The sequence below is a fragment of the Urocitellus parryii genome, chromosome 4, assembly GCF_045843805.1.
Source record: "Urocitellus parryii isolate mUroPar1 chromosome 4, mUroPar1.hap1, whole genome shotgun sequence".
Classification (NCBI taxonomy): domain Eukaryota; kingdom Metazoa; phylum Chordata; class Mammalia; order Rodentia; family Sciuridae; genus Urocitellus; species Urocitellus parryii.
This window is the reverse complement of record NC_135534.1, coordinates 5,947,353-5,967,951: the sequence shown is the minus strand read 5'-3', so window position 1 is coordinate 5,967,951 and position 20,599 is coordinate 5,947,353. Positions and strand designations below refer to the sequence as shown.

Below are 20,599 nucleotides of genomic sequence, written 5' to 3'. Positions count from 1 at the left end.
CTGGAAACCCTAACCCTGGCCCAGTAGCCAAATGACCAGCCAGGGCCCCCATCCTGACGGGGCCAGATGACAGCACCATGCCTGGGCCCCTCCCAAAGGCTGTCAGCCCCTGAGGATCCAGCTCCACTGACACTGCACCTTGGCCCCTCTAACCTGGCCCCTCTTTTCGGTGACACTTGCCCTCTGTTTCAGCCAGGATGTCACCTCGCAGGGGCCCCTGGGGGCAACTTATCACCCCCTTTCCCACCTCCCCCTTGCTCAAGTCGCCATCTCCAGATGAAGAACTGGGACTAGGTGTGTTCCACAACCCGGTTTCCAGCCGCAACGTGGCAGAACTGGAGTTGGAAACTAGGGGCAGCCACATGTCCTGCCCCTCTCTGCTGAGGACAGTTCTGGTGACCAACCTGGCATTACCCTGGCCACCCCAGGGCAGGGGGCAGGGATGAGGTCCTGGGCCGCCTGCCTACTCACCCTAATCCCCCTCAGGGCCCATCCCAGGCGATCAACTCTAAGGCTGGGGGTGCATAAGCAGCTTTATGGGTCCCAAGAGCCAAGGGTGCTCAGGGACGCTGTGCTCCTGAGCCCTGCCATCCCTTCCTACATGGCCACAGAGCAGAACCCCCAGAAGTCCCCTGAGGGGGTTGTGGCCCCTGGCAGTGGTGCTGAGGGGGCCCCCTTGACTAGGAGGAAGAGCAAGAAGGAGAGGGGACTCCGAGGGTCCCATAAGGGCAGCTCTGGTGAGCAGACTTCTGTCCAGGGCCCTGAGGCCCCAGGGAACAGCAAGAATCCTTCAAAGACTGGAGAGGGGCAGGGGGGGCCACCCCTCACATCACGCCGCCAGTCCCATCGACATCGCCCTGACCCCCAGCAGGATGCTGCTCAGAGGACATACGGGCCCTTGCTCAACCGCATCTTTGGGAAGGTCAGGGGCTTGGGCAGGGCTGAGGGTCTCGAGGATGTGGGTGGAGATTCCTATTCCTTGGGGACAGCCCTCCTGGCCCCTAAGTACCTGGGCCCCCTGCTTCTTCTGCTCCAGACTCGGGGTCTCAGGCGCTGGTGCAGTGGGCAGAGCCAGGCTTCAGAGCTGGGGATCTGTGGAACCCACTCGAGGTGCCCAGGGCACAGAGTAAGGGCTCTTTGCTCCTGGGACCCTCGGGACTTCAGCTGCCTTTGCCCCTGGGTGGTGGTGGTGGTGGGTGGCCCTGCGCAGGAGCAGGAGCACAGGCAGGGGCTGGAGGAGGAAGGACAGACAGAGCCGGGGCTGGCTCTAGGGACATGCTGCACTATTGCCCACAGGACCGTGAGCTGGGCCCAGAGGAGCGGGAGGGTAAGTGTCTCTCCTGACTGTGGGGGTGGGGAGAGGTGTCCCTGGCCCTGGCCACCTGCGCAACCTCTCTCCCTGACAGAGCTGCAGGCCGCCTTCAAGGAGTTTGACACTGACCGGGACGGCTACATCGGCTACCGGGAGCTGGGCGACTGCATGCGGACCCTGGGCTACATGCCCACGGAGATGGAGCTCATCGAGGTCTCGCAGCACGTGAAGATGCGCAGTCAGTGCCGGGCCCTGCAGGGCGGCTGGGTGGGAGCCTGCCTGGCGGTGCCCAGCTCAGGGCAGCCCTGGTCTCCAGGAGGATCACAGGGGGAGGCGGGGTGGGGGGGGACTCCAAGAGCCCGTCAGGGGCCGTGGTGGGTGCGAAGGAGAGCCTCCGGGGTGGCGACAGGACCACATTGGTCCCATCAGGTGTGGGGACACCAGGTCCACGCTGCAGCCTCCTGGTGAGGGGAGCGGGGCAAGGGTGGGAGGTGGGTGATCCAAGAGCGGCGTCTGGGGCTCAGGCCGAGGAACCTGGCCTCCGGCTACGGCTACGGCTGTGGCCTCAGCACACCCTTGTTCCTTCCACCTGGGCCTGCGCTGCCTCCTGGCCTGGCTCCTCCTACTGGGTGAGGCCGGCTGTCTGCAGGGACTAGCAAGGCTCCCTCTCTCCCACCCTGCCGTCCTCCCCATTCCTTGGGGCAGCTGCCTGAATTGAGGTCACCTGGAATACAGTCTCAGGAGGCTCAGTGAGGCCTGGTGTGACAGTGCCCTGGCTGCCCTGTGACTAAGAGCTGTGAGGTTATCATTGCTGCTTTGTCCTGGGGCCATACCAAGTCCCTTCATTCCGGGATCTCTGTGGGTTATTTTCTTGCAGTTTCTAAAACAGGCATGTGATTTGTGACTGGTGTGTGCTCGCAGGGCTGTGCTTCCTCCTCTCCCCCAGAGCTGTTATTTGGCCACCGGTGCCTTATACGATTGGCAGCATCTTAGAACCGAGGGACTGCTGGAGGAGGGAGGGGCTAAGCTGCCCAAGGCCATGCATCTCAGCAGCAGAGTCCAAACCCTGGTTTCTTTCTCCCATACCCGGGTTCTTCACAGAAAGCAGAGGCAGCCCCAGTCCCCAGCAGCCCAGGGGACTGAGTTCCAGCCTCCCACCCCGCAGTGCCGGCATGGGATATGTCCTCCTGAATGCAGAGCCTTGGGGGGGGGGTTTGCACCCTCCCTTTTGATGTCCCATTTGGGGCCAGATTGTGACACTGTGTCTGGGTCCACAGTGGGTGGCTGTGTGGACTTTGAGGAGTTTGTGGAGCTGATAGGCCCAAAGCTGAGAGAGGAGACGGCACACATGCTGGGGGTTCGGGAGCTGCGCATCGCCTTCCAAGAGGTGTGGAGGCTGGGTGGGCCTCAGGGGGCAGGGCTGGACAATGTCACTTCTGGGAGACTGGTGGCCTCAGTCTTCAGGATGAGGCCCAGGGATGTGCAGAGAAGGCTAGGCTCATGTGCAGCTGGAGGCATGAACTCTAGAGCCTTCCAGAATCAGGAGGCCCCATCTTGGCAGGGGAGGATGGGAAGGTTTGGTGGGTGAGGTGGTGGTGGAGGTGGCATCTTGCCCATAGGCAGTGAGTGGCAAGAGTGGGGCTAGTAGAGGGGAAGCTTAGGGTGGGTAGAGCTGAACTGTGCCTGGACCCTAGTTTGACAGGGACAAGGATGGGAGAATTACAGTCACAGAGCTGCGGCAGGCAGCACCGCCTCTTCTCGGGGAGTCACTGGAGGGTTCTGAGCTGGATGAGATGCTCCGAGACATGGACCTCAATGGGGACGGCACCATAGACTTTGATGGTGAGTCGCCTCCCAGTCACTCCTGTCCCTCCAGCACCCAGGAGGATCCCACTTTCTGGACAGGCCCAAGCCCCACCCCTCTCTCCTGCAGAGTTTGTGATGATGTTGTCCACCCACTGAGACCTGGGGCCCCAGACACCAGCAGGGCCCGGGATACACACCCTCCCCCCCACGAAGAGGCTCCAGGATGGAAGAGACCCAGAGGCCCCCCAGGACCACACACCACCAGGGGTCTGCTTGGATGTCTCAGCCACCTTTATGCTCACCTACCCCTGCTGGAGCTGCCTGGACGAAAACCCGCCCTCAACTGCCCATCGTCTCCACTGTGGGTGAAGTTTGGATCTCTCCCAAACCTCGGCACAGGCAGTGTCCCAGCAGGGGGAAGTGTCAGCGTGTCCCCAGTAACAGTGAATCGAGAGGGTGGCTGGATCCTGCTCATTCCTAACATATATAAAATGTCTTTTTTAAAAATGGACTTGAAAGAAGGGGATGACCCCAGTTTCCAAAGAAAAGAGACCAAAGTTTGGCACCTGGCTAGAGGCTTGGGGGCCTGGGCTCTAATACCCACGAGTGACAGAGACCTACACAAGTCTGCAGGCAGGGGCAAGAAATGAACCTCACGGATACATTCCAGGGTCTCAAAGAGCTGCCTTGTTCCTATCTCCACCGACCAGTCTGGGAAAGTGGCAAGGGTGCAGATGTTTAGGGCCTTGTGGGGAAACAAGTGATCCTCGAGACAGAGGGGCAGGGACGATGGGGCATGTGGAAATCTTTGATGCTGTCCTAGAGAAGGCTAGGTTTGTTGGTTAGCATTAGACTCTGTTGACCACTTAAGGGAAGCCATTAGTACAACAGGAATAGACTGTTCCACTCAATACTCAAATCAACAGAGGAGGAAAGGGGTAGATGAGGAATCTTGATTAAACCAATAGAAAGTTGGGATAGAGGGTGAAAAAGGCAAAGAAAAATAAAATATATAGAAAATATTAAGACAGAAAGTAGAAATAATCCTTTAAAATCAATTATTACAATAAATATAAATACATTAAATTTGTTAGTTTCAAGCCAGAGAGTCCCAGTCCCTAAAGAAAGTGCTAATGGTGTGGGGGTCTGGCTTGTGGTAGAGTACTTGCCTGACATGTGTGAGGCCCTGGGTTTGGTCCCCAGCACCACACACAAAAAACAGAAAAACAAAAAATTAAAAAATATTAGATTATTTTTCTTATAACTCACCAAAAACAACAGTGTTTTAACCTGGGTAGAAATTTGCTTGCCCAAGAAAAGTCTGTAGGTGGAGCCCAACTGTCTATATTCTTCAAAGACCCAGGCTCCTTCTGGCTGACGGCTCTGCCATCCCCAGGGAGTGCCCACATTTATTTGTTTTCCTGGTGGCAGGATGGAGTCAGGTAAAAAGGAGAAAGAGGAAAAGAGTATGAACAATCTGGCTGGCCACAATGGTGCACACTGTAGTCCCAGCCATTTGGGAAGCTGAGGCAAAAAGATTGCAAGTTCAAGACCAGCTTCAGCAATTTAGCAAGACCCTGCCTCAAAATAAAAAATTAAATTAAATTAAAAAGGCCAGAGATGTAACTCAGTGGTTAAGTGCCCCGGGGTTCAATCCTCAGCACCTGTGCCTCCCCCCTTTACATCCCAATAGACACAGCTTATCACCTGATACACCTAGCTGCAAAGGGTATTGGGAAATGTAGTCTTTACTTGTAAGGTCATGTGCCCAACTAAAAATCAGGGGTTCTTCTACAAGGGCAGAGAGCAGATACAGAAGGGCAGATCTCAGATTCTTCCCCATTGGTGAGTCAAGGATGCAGAAGACACACTCAAAGAATAATGACAAGTGGAAGGCTGAAACTGATGGCTCAGATAAAAGATTTACCAGGAGAAAATTAACCAAAAGAAAGCTAGTATAACTATGGGAAATCAGATAGAAATGAGCTATGGGGCAGAAGCATAAGGGATAAATGGAGTCATGATTCACTAAAGAAATCTATATGTTCCTATTAATGTCTTCAAAAGAAATTATATGCAGTATATATTTAGAGTTTAGAAGTATCACTATTCACGGGCTGGGGCTGGGGCTCAGTGGCAGAGTCTTGCCTTGCATGTGTGAGGCACTGCATTAGATCCTCAGCACCACATAAAATTAATAAATAAAATAAAGGTATTATGTTCATCTACAAATAAAAAAGTTTAAAAAGAAGTATTGCTGTTCACGCAATTTGGGTTGGATAAATTAACCAGAAAAATTTACGCCCTAGGCTGGGGGTGTGGCTTGGAGGTAGAGGGCTTGGCTGGCATGCACAAGGCCCTGGGTTCCATTCCCAGTACCACAAGATTGTGACTGTGTTGCCTACCTGCTCACTGAATAGTTTTTGTAATTTTTCTTCTTTCCTATATTTGTTCTAAGATACTTTTCAAATTGCAATTTTATGTGAGCAATCTGATAATACTGTGGGCTTAGAATCTGTTTGTCTGGATTTTTTTCGAGTTTTTAATCTTACAAAACTATTGGTCTATGATGGATTAGAAATGTAAACTGGGGGCTGGGGATGTGGCTCAAGCGGTAGCGCGCTTGCCTGGCATGCGTGCGGCCCGGGGTTCGATCCTCAGCACCACATACCAACAAAGATGTTGTGTCCGCCGAGAACTAAAAAATAAATATTAAAAAATTCTCTCTCTCTCTCTCTCTCTCTCTCTCCTCTCTCACTCTCTCTTTAAAAAAAAAAAAAAAAAAAAAAAAAAAAAAAGAAATGTAAACTGGGGCTGGGGATGTGGCTCAAGCGGTAGCGCGCTCGCCTGGCATGCGTGCGGCCCGGGTTCGATCCTCAGCACCACATACCAACAAAGATGTTGTGTCCACCAAGAACTAAGAAATAAAATATTAAAAAAAAAAAAAAAAAAAAGAAATGTAAACTGGTCCTTGCCCACAGCTAGTTTGGGAACATTGTTTAAAGAGTTCCTTCATTCAAAGGGGATTGAGGGTGGGGGGCCTGGGTCGGCCAGGACAGCAGGAGTAATGGTGGGGATCTGGGTGTTTATTCATTCAACAAAGGTGCAGGACTCTAAAGGTGTGCGCTGTCCTGGTGCTGCAGACTTGGGCAGGTGGGCAGCCCCTCACTAAGCACACTCATGTTTAATTTGGGGACAATACACTCCTTTAGCTTATCCTTAGGTTGGGAGGTAGGGGACACGGGCCTGGTTTCCCTCTCTGGCCTCTCCCCAAGTGTCACAGAAAGGTTCCTGGGCCCAGGGCGCTGGAACCCTGGCTTCTGTTTCTGTCAATTAGCCTTGTAAGAACACGATGAATGGTTGCTATGAGCTTAGATTTTAGGGTTAAGATTGTGTTTCTTGGTTCCTAAGGTTCTGAGATGCTTTGATTTTCCAAAATTCTGGGATAGTCTGTTTTTAGCATTCTGAGGTCTTTGATCCCGAGGCTCTCTGTCATGAGGCCCTGCTTCCCATGCCCTGTTCCCTGGTTCTCCCAACCTCTGGGGCTGGGAAGTAGGGCAATGGACCCAGGGGGCTGGGCCACTGCTGCCTCATGGCCCACATTCAGGGCTGGCTGTGGCGGCCCAGGGCCCAGAGCTGGGACGAGGCTAGCAGCCTCCCATACAGGTGCTGGTGCTGCCTCTCTGGGCAGACAGGGGTGGGCTGAGTCTGCTCGGGGCTGGGACCAAGGAACACTGGAACTGCCACTTCCAAGCCCAGCTTTGCCCCCAACATATTGTGACCTCAGGCAAGTCTCAGAGCATCAGGATTGTCCTGCACATCATCTGGAGGTCGGTGATTCTAGAAGCCCTTTAGTCTAGCATCAGGCCTTTTCTCAGCCTTGGTGTAAGAGGCCATGGTCAGGCTGGCGGGCTGGGCCAGGAAGAGCAACTATCCCTGCTGGAATTAATGATCCTTTTATTAGCACAAAATAACATCGACTCAACACTCCAGGGCCTGAGAATAAGTTAAGGCACAAAGCAGGCAAGGGGTGGTGCCCCACACTTCCTGAGCAAACTCCTGGGGGTATGGGGTTGCGAGGGTCCCAGAGGACCTCTTCCCTTGAGAAGAGGCGCACAGGTCGGAGTAGCCTCCCCGCACGCGAGGCGGCGGCCCGGCCTCCCGGCCTCGAATCGCAGGCATCGAGCGTCCCGCCAGCGTCCCGCCAGCGGCTCACTTCTCGAAGTAGGGCAGGTAGAAGAACTGGAAGCCCCGGTGGCCTTTGACGGCGCAGTAGATGAAGATCACGTGGTAGACTGAGGGGCGGGGCCTGTCAGTGCGAGGCTCCGCCCTTCCCCGCCCCCCGCCCTGCCCTGGCGCCCGCTCGCACCTCCTGGGACCAGCAGCAGGAAGCCTGGCACGAAGAAGATGGCGCTGGAGACACCTGCGGAGGGAGGCGGGCAGGCTCAGGGCGAGGGGCCCTCACTCTGCCGAAAAGGGCCCACCAAGGACCCACGGGCGCAAGGCCAGGGCTGCTGCCTTCGGGTGGGAAGGGGCGCTCACCTGGCGAGGGGGCCGCCTCCAGTCCCACGCCGACCAGGATCAGCGCTGCAGACAGATGGCCGCGGGGTGAGGGCGGGACTTCCACCCCCACCCCGCAACCAGGCTCAGGCTGAGGAATGGTGTCCCCCGCCTGAGCAGATGCCCCTGGGTGGAGACCCTCCCCAGGAAGTTCACCAAGTTCTATCTTCAGAGCAGGGCACCTGGCAGGCCCTGGGGAATGTCTGTGAAATGAGTTTGGTGTGACCTGTCATTCTGCTAATACTTAGGGGACACCTCCTGCATGCATGGTACTGGGAATTCCCAGGCGAAAGGCAAATGAGGTCTCTGCCCTCATGGCCCTTCCTTAGTGAAGGGTCCAAGGAGAACCTGAAAGCTATAACCCAGGGATATGGTGGGGAAGAACAGGGCAGTGTGGGAATCCAGAGGAGTCCTGCTGGAGCCAGCCAGGGGACCAGGGAGAGGGTTCCCCAGGCAGTGACATCTAAGCTGAGCAGGGGTGGCAACAGCAATAGCAATCACAGTTAATACTTAAAGATCACTTACCAGGCTCTGCCAGCCACTGGGCTAAATGTGTTACATGCACTGCCTTATTTAACTGTCACCTTGACCAAATGAGACAGGTATAAGATGAAACTGAGGCACAGAGAGGGGAAGCAGTTGGAAGGTGGAGGCTGGCTAACTCTAGAGGCTTTGCTGTGGGCGCCATTCAGGCAGAGAGAGAATTCAGACAGGGGAATAGCACAGCAAAGGCTCAGAATTTGGAGGGAACTAGGCTTTCTAAGAGCTTCTGGTGTTTGGCAAGACTGGACAGGAAGAGCGCAGGCAGGAGGGATGGTAGGGCCTATAGCACCAGGTAGGGATACGGACTTTGGTGGAAGACAGTGCGTTTGGGGGAAGGTGGAGAGGTCATGCCTAGGTCTACTTTTCAGACCCACAGTCCTCAGTTCCCACTTAGAGGATTGACAGGAGGGCAGGGTACAGCAAGAGAGGTGGTACAGCCTGGGGCTTGAAGGCCACCACGGATTGTTGCCTGCTTTGTGTATGCACAGAAAGCCTCAAAAAGTGGTCCCCTCTCTCTCCCTGCACCCTGGCCTAGAGCTGCTGCAGGCTCCGCCCTGTTTTTCTAATTTCTTCAAGGGCCCTCTGTGGGTTGCTGGTGGCCTCCAGGCCTGACTGTCACAGATGTGGGCTTAAATCCCAGCTCATCAACTTGCAACCTGGGCAAGGCCCTTCACCTGCCTGACCTGTGTCCTTATTTCCAAAGCTGGGATGGCAATGATGCTTGCTTTGCTAGGTTGTGGAGCGTGCGCCAGTGGCCAGTGCCATTAGTGCCCAGTGTGCAGTGGTGATGGAAAGTAGCAGCTCCCTCCTCTGCACTCAAACACCTGGAGCTGGGCCAGGCTTTCTGGCCAGGGGGCCTGGCTGGTGGGGGCTTTGACCTTCCTGGAAAAGGGAGGGAGGAGGAGCCACAGTGACTGCCACCTTCCTTATGGACCCCTTATGGCCATAAGGAATGCTGGATCCTTTCTGGGAACCCTGCCTCCTCAGCCCGGTATAATGAGAAGCCTGAGATTCAGAGACATTTATTGGTGAGATCCGCCTGCTCTGGGCCTCAGTTTCCCCATCTGAGCAATGGGGGTGGAGAGGAGTTCTGATCAGTTCTCAGACTTCAGAGAATGGGGAGTGACAGAGCTCTGGATCAGGGTGGCACTCAGCATCTCTGGCCACAGGGTCACCCATATCCCTGAGCACATTCCCCTACACAAAGTTCTAGGCCCTGCTCTCTCTTTCTGTGTGACCTCTGAAAGGTAGAAAGTAAATGTGCCTTTAAGTAGACCCAATAAATGGTAGCTGGTACAGGTTCTGTTTCCAGCTCTATGTGTGATTTCCTGGCTGAGTTACCAGGAGCCTGGGCCTGCCCATCACAGGCCTCAGTTCCTCACTGTAACACGGGGAGGGGTGATGGAAGCTAGCTGCCTCCTTGGATGCTGGGAGGTCCAGTGTACCAAAGGGAAGCAGAGCCTTCACAGAAGGAGGGAGGGGAGGCAGGGGCACCCTCAGGGCACTCACCTGTCCCCAGCAGCAGGAGCAGGAAGGAGGCTAGCACAACCCGGAGGTTCTTCTGGATCAAAGGATGTTTGGTCCAGCTGGACGGTAGGAGAGCAGGATGGGTATGAAAGAGGCAAAGGGTGGGGAGGAGAGAGCCAGGGCTAGGGGCATCAGGCACTAGGGGACTGGGCTCAAGTGAGCAGGGTCTCACCTGCAGCAGGAATGGTAGGTGTGCTGGGTGCTATTGCTGATGGTGCTAAAGGACCACTGGGAGCTGCGTATAGATGTTCGGCCAGAATCCCTGCAGGTGGGGGAAAGGGGAAACAGGGAATCCTTTGGGACAGGAGTCCTGAAGAAGAGTGTGTGTGTGTGTGTATGGCAGGAACTAGGGCTGGCCTCTACGGGAAAGAGGATCCTGAGCAGAGATAAGGACAAGGAGGAATTCAAGGGTGGGGGTTTCTGCAGGGCTACCTGATAGGGGAAGATGGGATGAGAGGTCATGACAGGTGACCTATGGGAAAGTGAGGGTCAGACCTGTCAGATAAAGAGCCTGGTAGGGTTGGATGGGTGAGAATGCAAACTATAGGGTGACCAGCTGGACAGGGAACCCCACAAGGGGAATGGGGCTAGGAATTTTTCATAAGACTGAACACAGCAGAGCTGTGTGTAGTGGAGTGGGGGGCTGGGTAGGTCTCTGTGGACAGGAGCCAGACGCATGGGAGCTTGGGGAATGGAGTGGGTCCCCACCTGGCCCTGACCTGGTGCTGACTCCCCCATCCGGTTCTGGCGAGGCCTGGGCTCCATCCTCATCATTCTCCAGGTTCTGTTCCAGAACACAGGGTTCAGGGGGGTTGCTGGGCTCAGGCCCTTCCTCACTTCTCTCTTGGAGAGAAGGCAGCCCACACAGCTGTTGGCCTGGCTGCGTGGCCGCCTAGCAGCTGCTCTCTGGCCCTCCACCCTCCCAGTAGAACGGGTTTGATGATTCACAGAAACCGAAACCCAAGTGGGTGGATGCTGGGGGCTTTGGGGAACAGGAGTCGGCAGAAGTCCCAGGGGCAGGGGATCTCCCAAGTTTGGGAGACAGGGTAGAGCTCTCAGGATGCTATTTCAGGGGCCCATCATGGAGGCTCCGGGTGTAGGGTGATAGGGAAAGAGAGGCCTAGAGTTCCCGGGTTTGGGGCACAGGAATCTGGTTCTGGTAAAGGATCCAAGGGCTGTTGGAGGTTTCAGAAAATGAGGATTTCCAGTTCAGTAGGAGACAAGGGGTGGGCAAAGGCAACTCCTCATGTGGGTGGGGCCTCAAGCTCTAAAGGGGTGCAGGTTCCTTTCAGATCATCCCGCCTAGGGCTCAGGTTGACGCTCCGCATATGGGCAAGGTTTCGTTGATACAGAAGGTTCCCCAAACCCCGCGGGGGAGAAGGGTCGGTCCCCAGGATGGGTGGGGACTCCGTGCGGTTCTCCACCGCGGCTGCGGGCTCTCCAGCGGGCTGGGGACCTAAATCGGAGTGGAGAGGGTCTGGACCGGGGTCTGGATCAGGCGTCACGTCCGGGGAGCGGCCTCCGCTCCGGCTGGGGCCTCTAGGTCTCGCCGGAGCTGCGTCTCTCCAGGGCTCGGCCGGGGGTCCCGACTGGCCCGGAGCAGGGGTGAGGTGGGCCGGGCCGTTCACCTGGTAGCGCAGCCGGGACTGCTTGTCCTCGTCGGCAACCTCGAACCGGGCCCGGCGCTCGAAGTGCAGCGGCCCAAAGCGGGCGACCCCGCTGGACTCGGGCCCGGGCCCCGCGTCCTCCAGGGACAGCTCGAAGGCGTCATCGATGCTGAACTGGGGCCGGGCGGCGCTCATGGCCGCCTCCGGCTCAGGAGCCCTGCGCCGCCGCCATCTGCGCCTGTCAACCCCGCGTCGCCGCGGCCCCGCCCCCGCATAGGCCCCGCCCCGCCTCGCCCCGCCCTGAACAGGCAGGACCTACGGAGCGCCGAGTGCACTGAGGGCGGGGCCGCTTCCTGCCCGGAGCCGGGCAGGCCCGCAGCGCCGCCCAGAGGCCGCCTCGGCGAGTGACAGCCGGGCGCGATCCTGGGGCCTGACACTGGCGGAGGGCCTTGCATGCCCCAGCTGCCCTGGGCCCACAGGCGGCCTTTTGCATCCCATCTGGTTCCTCCAGTGCCAAGGAGCCTGGGAGCTGTTTTCCCACCTTGCTCACCACGGCCCTGAGTGGAAGGAGTGTTCTTGCTATTTTGCCGATGTGGAAACTGAGGCTGAGTTCACGTTTCTTTTTTTCTTTTTTCTTTTTTTTTTTAAAGAGAGAGTGAGAGGGCTGGAGATGTGGCTCAGCGGTAGCGCGCTCGCCTGGCATGCGTGCGGCCCGGGTTCGATCCTCAGCACCACATACCAACAAAGATGTTGTGTCCGCCGAGAACTAAAAAATAAATATTAAAAATTCTCTCTCTCTCTCTCTCTCTCTCTCTCCTCTCTCACTCTCTCTTTAAAAAAAAAAAAAAAAAAAAGAGAGAGAGAGAACATTTTCAATATTTATTTATTTTTTAGTTCTCGGCGGACACAACATCTTTGTTGGTATGTGGTGCTGAGGATCGAACCCGGGCCGCACGCATGCCAGGCGAGCGCGCTACCGCTTGAGCCACATCCCCAGCCCAGTCTCCATGCAACAGCCAAAGCCATCTTTAAAAATGTATCTTTTTCTCTCTGTATGTTATTCTTAAATAAAATTCATTTATTTATTTATATTATGGTCTGGGCATGTAGCTCAGTGGAAGAGCATATGCAGGCCATGGGGTCAATCCTGAATCCAAACCAAAACCAAAAGAATCAGAAAGAAACTTTAAAAAGTATGCTAGTCAATCTCTCCTCTTATTGTAATTGAATAAAATCTGAACGCTTGATTAGGGCACACAAAGTTCTGAATGCCTCGGTGCCTGTCCACCTCTTCCACCCTCCCCAAGTCCCCCTCTGCCCCTTCCACATCCCGCTCAGCCACACTGCGCAGGCCAAGCTCATGCCCACCTCAGAGGCTTGCACAGGCTGCTCCCTGTGCCTGGTGGCACTTAACCTTGCTCCTCTCACAGCTTTTGTTATCTTCATCCTTGCTCACTCCTCACCTCTCAGAGCCTGTCCTCAACTGTGCAGTCTTTAGTGAGCTTTGCATCACGTATCGAATTCCATTAATTCATTTCCCCTTCGTGGCTTCTCATCTTCCCTCTTACCTCCCTTCCATCAGACCACAGCCAATCCTGCCTGGCCTGAATGGCACATGGCGAATCTCCTATGTGAATGTGCTTGCAATTGACAGACATGGTGTCAGCTATCAAGCTAATTCTGCCACTTAATCTTCACATCTTTCCACTCACCGGTAACGTTTTCCATGTGCATCTCATTTGTTGCTCCTAGTGGCTTGCAGGTTACAGCACATTGAACTTCTGGGGCTTTTATCATCCGCCTCACCCCTGTGGCGATCACACTCAGGTTGGCCTGACGTCCCCATTACACACACCGCTGACATGAACATCTTCTTTCTGCCTCTTTAGATGTGGGAGAGCTCTCCTGGGGCAAGATTCCAGGTCACAGGGCACATGCCCTTATGATTTCTTGAAGCTGGCAGATGCTCTCCTGAGTAGCCATGGTGTTGATACACACACACACCTGGGTGCTTCTAGTTTTCTCTTATCACCTGTTGTCATCCAGCTTCCTGGGCTGGCCAGTCTCCTGAGTTGCAAATGGTGCCTTATCGGTTCCTTCCTTCTTCCTCCTTCCTTCTCTCCCTCTGTTCTTTCTTTTTTTTCCCTCTCCTCTCTCTCTTCCTGTGTGTGTGTGTGTGTGCTGGAAACTGGACCCACTGAGCTACTTTGTACTTTTTATTTTGAGACAGGGTCTTGCTAACTTGCAGAGGTGTGGACAATAGGCTGTGCCCTGCTGGAGTTACTCCTTTTTTTTTTTTTAACTTTTGAAGTTGTAGATGGACAGAATGCCTTTATTTTATTTGTTTATTTTATATGGTGCCAAGGCTCGAACCCAGTGCCTCACACATGCTAGGTCAAGTGCTCACCACTGAGCGACAGCCCCATCCCGGGAGTTACGCCTTGAGTAACTCCTTGATATAACAGGCTGTGCCTAAACCAAAGTTACTCCACTTTGTAAAGCAGTAGTTAACAATATGTTGCTCCACTTTGGGTCCAAGTGCCAAGGTAGAATGACTCTACACCATATTTGCACAAGTAAAGAACCATCATCTGCCCGGCACAATCATAAAAACACAAATTGATAAATAACTTATTGGTGCCAATTTATCAGACAGAATCAGGAGCACCTGGACCTGTGCCCATGCCAAATCACACCAGGACCACTGGACACAGGAACTTATCAACCTCATCAGATGTGACCCCATCACCTCTGACCCATAAAAGAAGCCCCCCAGGAATGGACACGGCAGCAGCCTGTTATGTTTTTAGCCATGAGGTACCCCCAAAAGCTCATGTGTGAGACAATGCCAGATAGTTTAGAGGTGAGATGACCTAATCAGTGCCTTCATTCCCTGACAGGGATTAACTGGGTGGTGACTAGGCAGGCAGGGTGTGGCTGCAGGAGGCGGGTTCCTGGGGGTGTGCCCTTGGGACTTCTGTTTTGTTGTAGTGAGGACAGCGCACTCTCTCTCTCTCTCTCTCTCTGCTTCCTGGTGCCAGGTCCCCAGTGCCTTCCCCTGCCACACACTTCCGCATGGTGTTCTGCCTCATCTCAGGTCCTGAGGAATGGAGCTGGTCATCGATGGACTGAGACCTCTGAAACCGTGAGCCCCCAAATAAACTTTTCCTCCTCTAATTGTTCTTGTCAGGTCTTTTGCTCACAGCAATGAAAAAACTGACTGAAACACACCCTGACCCCATCACCTGGTCACTTGTCATGAGCCTTGCCCAGGCAGATGGCCTCCGTGATGAACCTCTGTTTCTCTTGGGCTTCCTTCCTCTCAGGGTGGTTTCTCTTACCTGTGAAGACAAGGCAGGGGCCCCCCGCCCAGCTGATCTCTGCCTGGACAACTCTGTGAGCTGGTTAGTTAAAACCCTTATCTGGGGCTGGGGTTGTGGCTCAATGGCACAGCTGCTTGCCTAGCACGTGAGGCACTGGGTTCGATCCCCAGCACTGCATTAAAAAAAAGTAAACAAAATAAAGGTATAAAAAATATTAAAAAAAAAACCCAACCCTTATCTGACCACCTACAGGGACTCTTTACTCTCTGCCTGTGCTCTTGGCAGAGCAGCCTAGAACCCTAAGAGACTTGAGTGTTATAGATATTAAAACTTAAGAGTGGGATCAAAGAATCAGTGATGGTCTGGTTTTTGACTATTAGATGACCTGCAAGGACGCAGTGAACTGCCACCCCTGAAAGTGGTGTAACTTGTGAATTGATTACATTCAATGAATTCTGGCCAGGCGCAGTGGTGCACGCCTGTAATCCTAGTGGCTGGGGAGGCTGAGACAGGAGGATCAAGAGTTCAAAGCCAGCCTCAGCGAAAGCAAGGCACTAAGCAACTCAGGGAGACCCTGTCTCTAAACAAAATACAAAATAGGGCTGGGGATGGGCTCAGTAGCCAAGTGCCCCTGGGTTCAATCCCCAGCACCCCCAAACAAACAAACAAATAAACCCTACATGTGGAAAAACACAAATGTGTTTGCTCTACGTTGATGCATAGCTTGCTCAGGAGACTGGCCTCAAACTTGGAATCTTCATGCCTCAGCCTCCTGAGTCACTGGGATTGTAGGAGTGGCTTCTCTTCCTCTTCTTAGAAGAAAAAAAAAAGGAGGAAGAAAGTGGTGCTTTATTTTGATGGGGGTATCTGAGGACTGGAGACTTAAGGCAGGTTTCAGGCACGTACCATTGAGGTTGCCTCCTCTGTGAGTTGCCAGCTCACATCTTTGCCTTTTTTTTTTTTTTCCTTTGGGGTGCCTGGCCTTTCTTCTGCTGGTTTGCATATATAATTATTAACCCTTTGCAGTTTTATTGTTATTATTTTTAAATATTTTTTTAGTTGTTGATAGACCTTCATTTTATTTATTTATATGTGGTGCTGAGAATCGAACCCAGTGCCTCACCCCTGCCAGGCAAGTGCACTGTCGCTGAGCCACAGCCACAGCTCTTATTATTATTTTTATTTGTTCTACTTAGTTGTACACGACAGCAGAATGCATTTCAATTCATTATACACAAATGGAGTGCAACATTTCAATTCTCTGGTTGTACACAGTGTAGAGATGTACCATTTATGCAATCATACATGTATCTAGGGCAATGATTTCCATCTCATTCCACCATCTTTCCTACCCCAGAGCCCCTCCCCACCCTCCCCTTTGCCCAATTCAAAGATGGTCCATTCTTCTCATGCCCCCGATCCATCATAGATCAGCATCCATTAATCAGATAAAACATTTGACCTTGGGCTGGGGATGTGGCTCAAGCGGTAGCGCGCTCGCCTGGCATGCGTGCGGCCCGGGTTCGATCCTCAGCACCACATACCAACAAAGATGTTGTGTCCACCGAAAACTAAAAAAAATATTTTTAAAAAATTCTCTCTTTAAAAAAAAAACATTCAACCTTTAGTTTTTTGGAATTGGCTTATTTCGTTTCTCTTAGCATGATATTCTCCAACTCCATCCATTTACCTTCAAATGCAATAATTTGATTCTCTTTTAATGCTAAGTAATGTTCCATTGTGTATATATACCACAGTCTCTTTATCCATTCATCTATTGAAGGGCATCTAGGTTGGTTCCACAGTTTAGCTATTGTGAATTCAGCTGCTATAAACATTGGTGTGGCTGTGTCCCTGGAGTATGCTGATTTTAAGTTCTTTGGGTATAGACAGAGGAGTGGGATAGCTGGGTCAAATGGTCCAAGTTTAAATATAGGGAGCAAAAGATTACTTCAAGAGATAGAGACTCTGGGAAAAAAAGAAACCAAACCAGAAGTCCTTGAAATGTTTGTTTTTTACAGCATTTATGTTTCCTTATTTTCCTCCCGGTCTTTATCTCCTTACTTTGTCTAAGGAGTTTTTGGTTAAAGAAAAATTGCTCCTTTTTTTTGTCTTTTTTTCCCCTGAGATGAGGTCTTGCTACTGGGCTCAGGTTAATCTCCAACTCCTAGACTCAAGGACTCCTCCTGCCTCAGCCTCCTGAGTCTCGGGGACTGCAGGTGTGCGCCATCTCACCTGTAGCCACTCCTTTTTATAAGGTCAGATCTGTCAGGCATGTGCTCCTGGAGTCTTGTTTCAAGTGTTGCCTTGCAAGGTCACAAAGCCTCAGCTGAGGATCCTCCAGTTTCTTATCCTGCTGGCCTCATGGTTTACTGTCCAGAAAAGTATTGCAACAAAGCCTTTCAGACTGGCCCTGGAGTCAAGCCTTCTGGGATTACAGCTCTCCTTCTCACTAGTTTTGGGAACTTTGAAGGCTGGGATAGGGAAGGTCCTGCATGTGAAAAATTTGGTACACCCAAAAACAAACAAACAAAAAAACTCAGCAAGCAAAGTAAATAGCATTTTACTGCATTACTTCTTTTTAAAAATCAAATTTAAGACAAAAATTCATGATGAACAAATTATTGAAATTTTTAAATAAGATAGAACTGGACTTTATGCGGATCATCCTGATTGCCTGGGCCCTAGTCCCGGCCTTGCCTTGAGCTAATTACATGATTTTTCTATGCCTCAGTTTCTTCACAGGTCAGCTGGAGGTAAAGACAGTGTTTCTCATAGATTTAATTCTAAGTTCCTAAAAAGTACTCCTAATTATTATTGGGATTTCATTGCACGATTTCAGGAAAATCACTTTTTTTTTTTTTTTTTTTTTTGTGGTGCTGGGGATTGAACCCAAGTGTGCATGTGAGGCAAGCACTCTACCAACTGAGCTATATCCCCAAACCCAAAATCACATCTTTTGATGTTAGGTTGTTCTATTCATTTACAACAAGTTATTTTAGTAATTTATGTCATTATGTACTAAAAATGTTTTTTCTCCAAAAAAGTTCTGAATTGTGTTTTGGTTTCCTAAATACTTTATGGGTTTTGTTGTTGCTAATGATATTTTATTATATGCATACATGCATACAAATGTGTGTGTGTATTTTTTTTTTCTGGTGATGGAGATTGAACCCAGGACCTGGTACATATTAAATACATGCTTTCCCACTGAGCTGCACCCCCAGCCCTTATTTTCTACATTTGAGTTGGTTTCTGATGCTCAAAGCATTATTAATTATTGCTAGCTTATTTTGTATTCGGGTAACATTGATGAGCTCATTTGTTGGTCTTTAGATTTTTTGTATTTTCCATGTAGACATAATTTGCCAATAATGTCAGTTTGCCGTCTTTTTCTTGGCCTATTGCTTTGGCCATGGATTCTAATTCTGTTCTACAAGGCATCATTGACAGAAGGATTTTGAAGAAGATGTGAAATACTGTTATTCTATAATAAATTGTGAATGGCTTTTATCAACTCCAAACAGTTCCTCTTTGTTCCTATGAGTTTTTATGATAAACAATCATAAAACTTCAAACGCTTCTTCTTCATATTTTGAGATAAGCATAGGCATTTTCTCATTTAGTCCACTGATGTGATGAATTACTGTAATGGATGTTCCTCATGTTAAGCCATTCTTACATTCTTGGAATAAGTTCTACTACATGATCTTCACACATTTTTTGGGGGGAGGGGTGTCTTTTCATACATCATTTTGGAAATATTTATTCTTTTAATTCATTTGTTCTAATTTGTTATACATGACAGTAGAATGCACTGACACATCATACATAAATGGAGTATAATTTCTCATTCTTCTGGCTGCGAAAATATTATTCTTCATTGTGGTAAAATACACAAAAAAAAATATACCATCTTCACTGTTTTTAAACATACAGTTCAGCATATTGTCATTGCTGTGCAGCATATCTCCAGAACTTTTTCATCTTGCAAGATTGAAATTCTATACTCATTAAAAAAAAAAAATGACTCTGTTCCGTCTCCCTTTTTGTATCTATGAACTGAGTACTGAGACCTCCATTTCTGTATCTAGGAACTGAGTACTCAGAGACCTCCTACAAGTGCAATCACAGTGTTTTCTTTTGTGACTGATATATTGGCTGAGCATATTGATACACTGTTATATATCCTAAAGGATTTAATTAGCTTTTTTTTTTTTTTCTTTCAGTACCAGGGATTAAATCCAAGGTTTCCCATCTGCTAGGCAAGTGTTCTGCCACTGAGCTGAACCTTAGGCCCTGAGCTTAATATTTTCTTTATTCTGTATCTGAATTTATTAGTAAAATAAGTGTATACTTTTCTTGCCTTGTGTGCTCAGGAATCAAGATTCAACCAGCCTCATGTTGGTGCGCTTTCTTTTTTCTATTTTCTGGAACAATTTGCATGAGATACAGATGATTTTTTTGCTCAAAATTTGATAGAACTTGCATATAAACTTTCTGTGTTGGTAAAACAAAAACAAAACAAAAACCAAGCATGTCTTCCCTCACCTCAGAAGTCCTCTGTCTCTCCAAGGATGTCTTATTGGAAAATGAACCAGTACAGTATGCGAAGCACTTCGTGCCTGGGTCTCACGGGAAAAACGATAATCCTTCCTCCCTCGCAATTGTGACGCAGGCAAAAGCACAGGAGGGCTGCACCTCTTACTCCTTAGTCCCTTCCCTGGACCTTGAAAACGGGAGCAAAAAACCTCTTAGGGCTGTTGCTTACAGCAAGTTTCCACTAGTTTGCAGGGACAGAGAGAAACTGTTTTAGCCCCTCTTTTTTTTCTTTTTAAATTTTGGTACCAGGGACTGAATCCAAGGACGTTCCACCACATCCCCAACCTCCTCCTTTTTTTCTATTTTAAGACATGGTCTCCCTAAATCGCTTAGGTTTTATTAAATTACTGAGACTGGCCTTGAACCAGCGATCCTCTTGCCTCAGCGTCCGGAGTCTCCAGGATTACACACCCAGCTAGATCCTCATTTTTGTCATCTATTTTCTAGTATTTACTGGGTACTTTGTGTCAGGCACTCTGGGTTCAGAGGTGACCACAAACTCACCCCAGACCACATGGGGGACCCTTGGTCTTTAGGGGAGCTTCCGGTGGACCCCCACCCCCACCCCGTGCTGGACCTGGAACTCAGGGCCTCACACATGCTGGGCAAACTTCTGACACTGAGCTACATCCCCAACCCACCCAGTCCTCTTTTTTTTTTTAAATATTTATTTTTTAGTTATAGGTGTACACAATATCTTTATTTTATTTTTATGCGGTGCTGAGCATGGAACCCAATAATGCCTCAGGCATACTAGGCAAGCGCTCTACCTCTGAGCCACAATCCCAGCCCCAGCCGTCCCTTTTTTAAATACAAAAATCCAGGATATAGGACTAGGGACATGGCTCAGTTGGTACAGTGCTTTTCTCACTTGCACAAGGCCCTGGGTTCAATCCCCAGCACCACAAAAGACAAACAAACACAAATTCAGGATGTAAAAGTCAGTTATACTAAATATGCAAAAGAAAAAAACCAGAAGGGGGTTCACACACAGAAAAGTCGTTTTAGGGCTTGGTATTCGAGTGAGTTTTACTTATTTCTCTAACTCTAAGGCTGTTATGCTGTATCTTACAACTTTAAACGGAGCGGCACACAGCCATCTGGGAAGGCCACAGTTCCAAGCAGCTCAATCACGCAATTGCTGGGGACACCCGCGACGCTCACTCCGGGATGAACTGGCCCCACCTTTCCAGCAGATTCTGGCCCCTCCCTCCGAAATCCTCAAGCCCCGCCTCCAGGCGGACCCCGCCCACTCCGCCGCGCAGGCAGCCAATCATGGCGCGTTCGCGCGTTCAGTCCCCTCTAGGCTTCTGCCCTCA

The 20,599-nt window shown here is 50.9% G+C and overlaps 2 protein-coding genes and 1 long non-coding RNA gene across 4 annotated transcripts; 1 reads left to right on the top strand and 2 right to left on the bottom strand.

The window, feature by feature from the left end:
- The first annotated feature begins 601 nt into the window (after positions 1-601).
- On the top strand, positions 602-3,274 carry LOC113188323 (calcium-binding protein 4). The gene is made up of 6 exons (XM_026396583.2): positions 602-922; positions 1,297-1,327; positions 1,407-1,550; positions 2,590-2,699; positions 3,007-3,154; positions 3,246-3,274. Exons 1-6 carry the CDS (start codon positions 602-604, stop codon positions 3,272-3,274), a joined length of 783 nt encoding a protein of 260 aa, XP_026252368.2.
- Positions 3,275-7,058: 3,784 nt separating this feature from the next.
- Positions 7,059-11,626, bottom strand: Tmem134 (transmembrane protein 134). 2 transcript variants are annotated; one of them, XM_026396484.2, is made up of 7 exons: positions 11,377-11,626; positions 10,468-10,532; positions 9,921-10,010; positions 9,731-9,807; positions 7,661-7,705; positions 7,488-7,541; positions 7,059-7,413 (listed from the first exon to the last, which is right to left on the bottom strand). In XM_026396484.2, the coding sequence occupies exons 1-7, from the start codon at positions 11,548-11,550 to the stop codon at positions 7,331-7,333; spliced, it is 588 nt and encodes a 195-aa protein (XP_026252269.1). In that variant the 5' UTR covers positions 11,551-11,626; the 3' UTR covers positions 7,059-7,330. The 2 variants fall into 2 exon arrangements, with proteins under 2 accessions (XP_026252269.1, XP_026252268.1); XM_026396483.2 differs by having other exon boundaries at positions 7,059-7,541.
- A 4,955-nt stretch (positions 11,627-16,581) lies between these two features.
- On the bottom strand, positions 16,582-20,493 carry LOC113188221 (uncharacterized). The gene is made up of 3 exons (XR_003301515.2): positions 20,353-20,493; positions 19,230-19,407; positions 16,582-17,169 (listed from the first exon to the last, which is right to left on the bottom strand). It is a non-coding gene; the product is annotated as an uncharacterized LOC113188221 (long non-coding RNA).
- Positions 20,494-20,599: the final 106 nt, after the last annotated feature.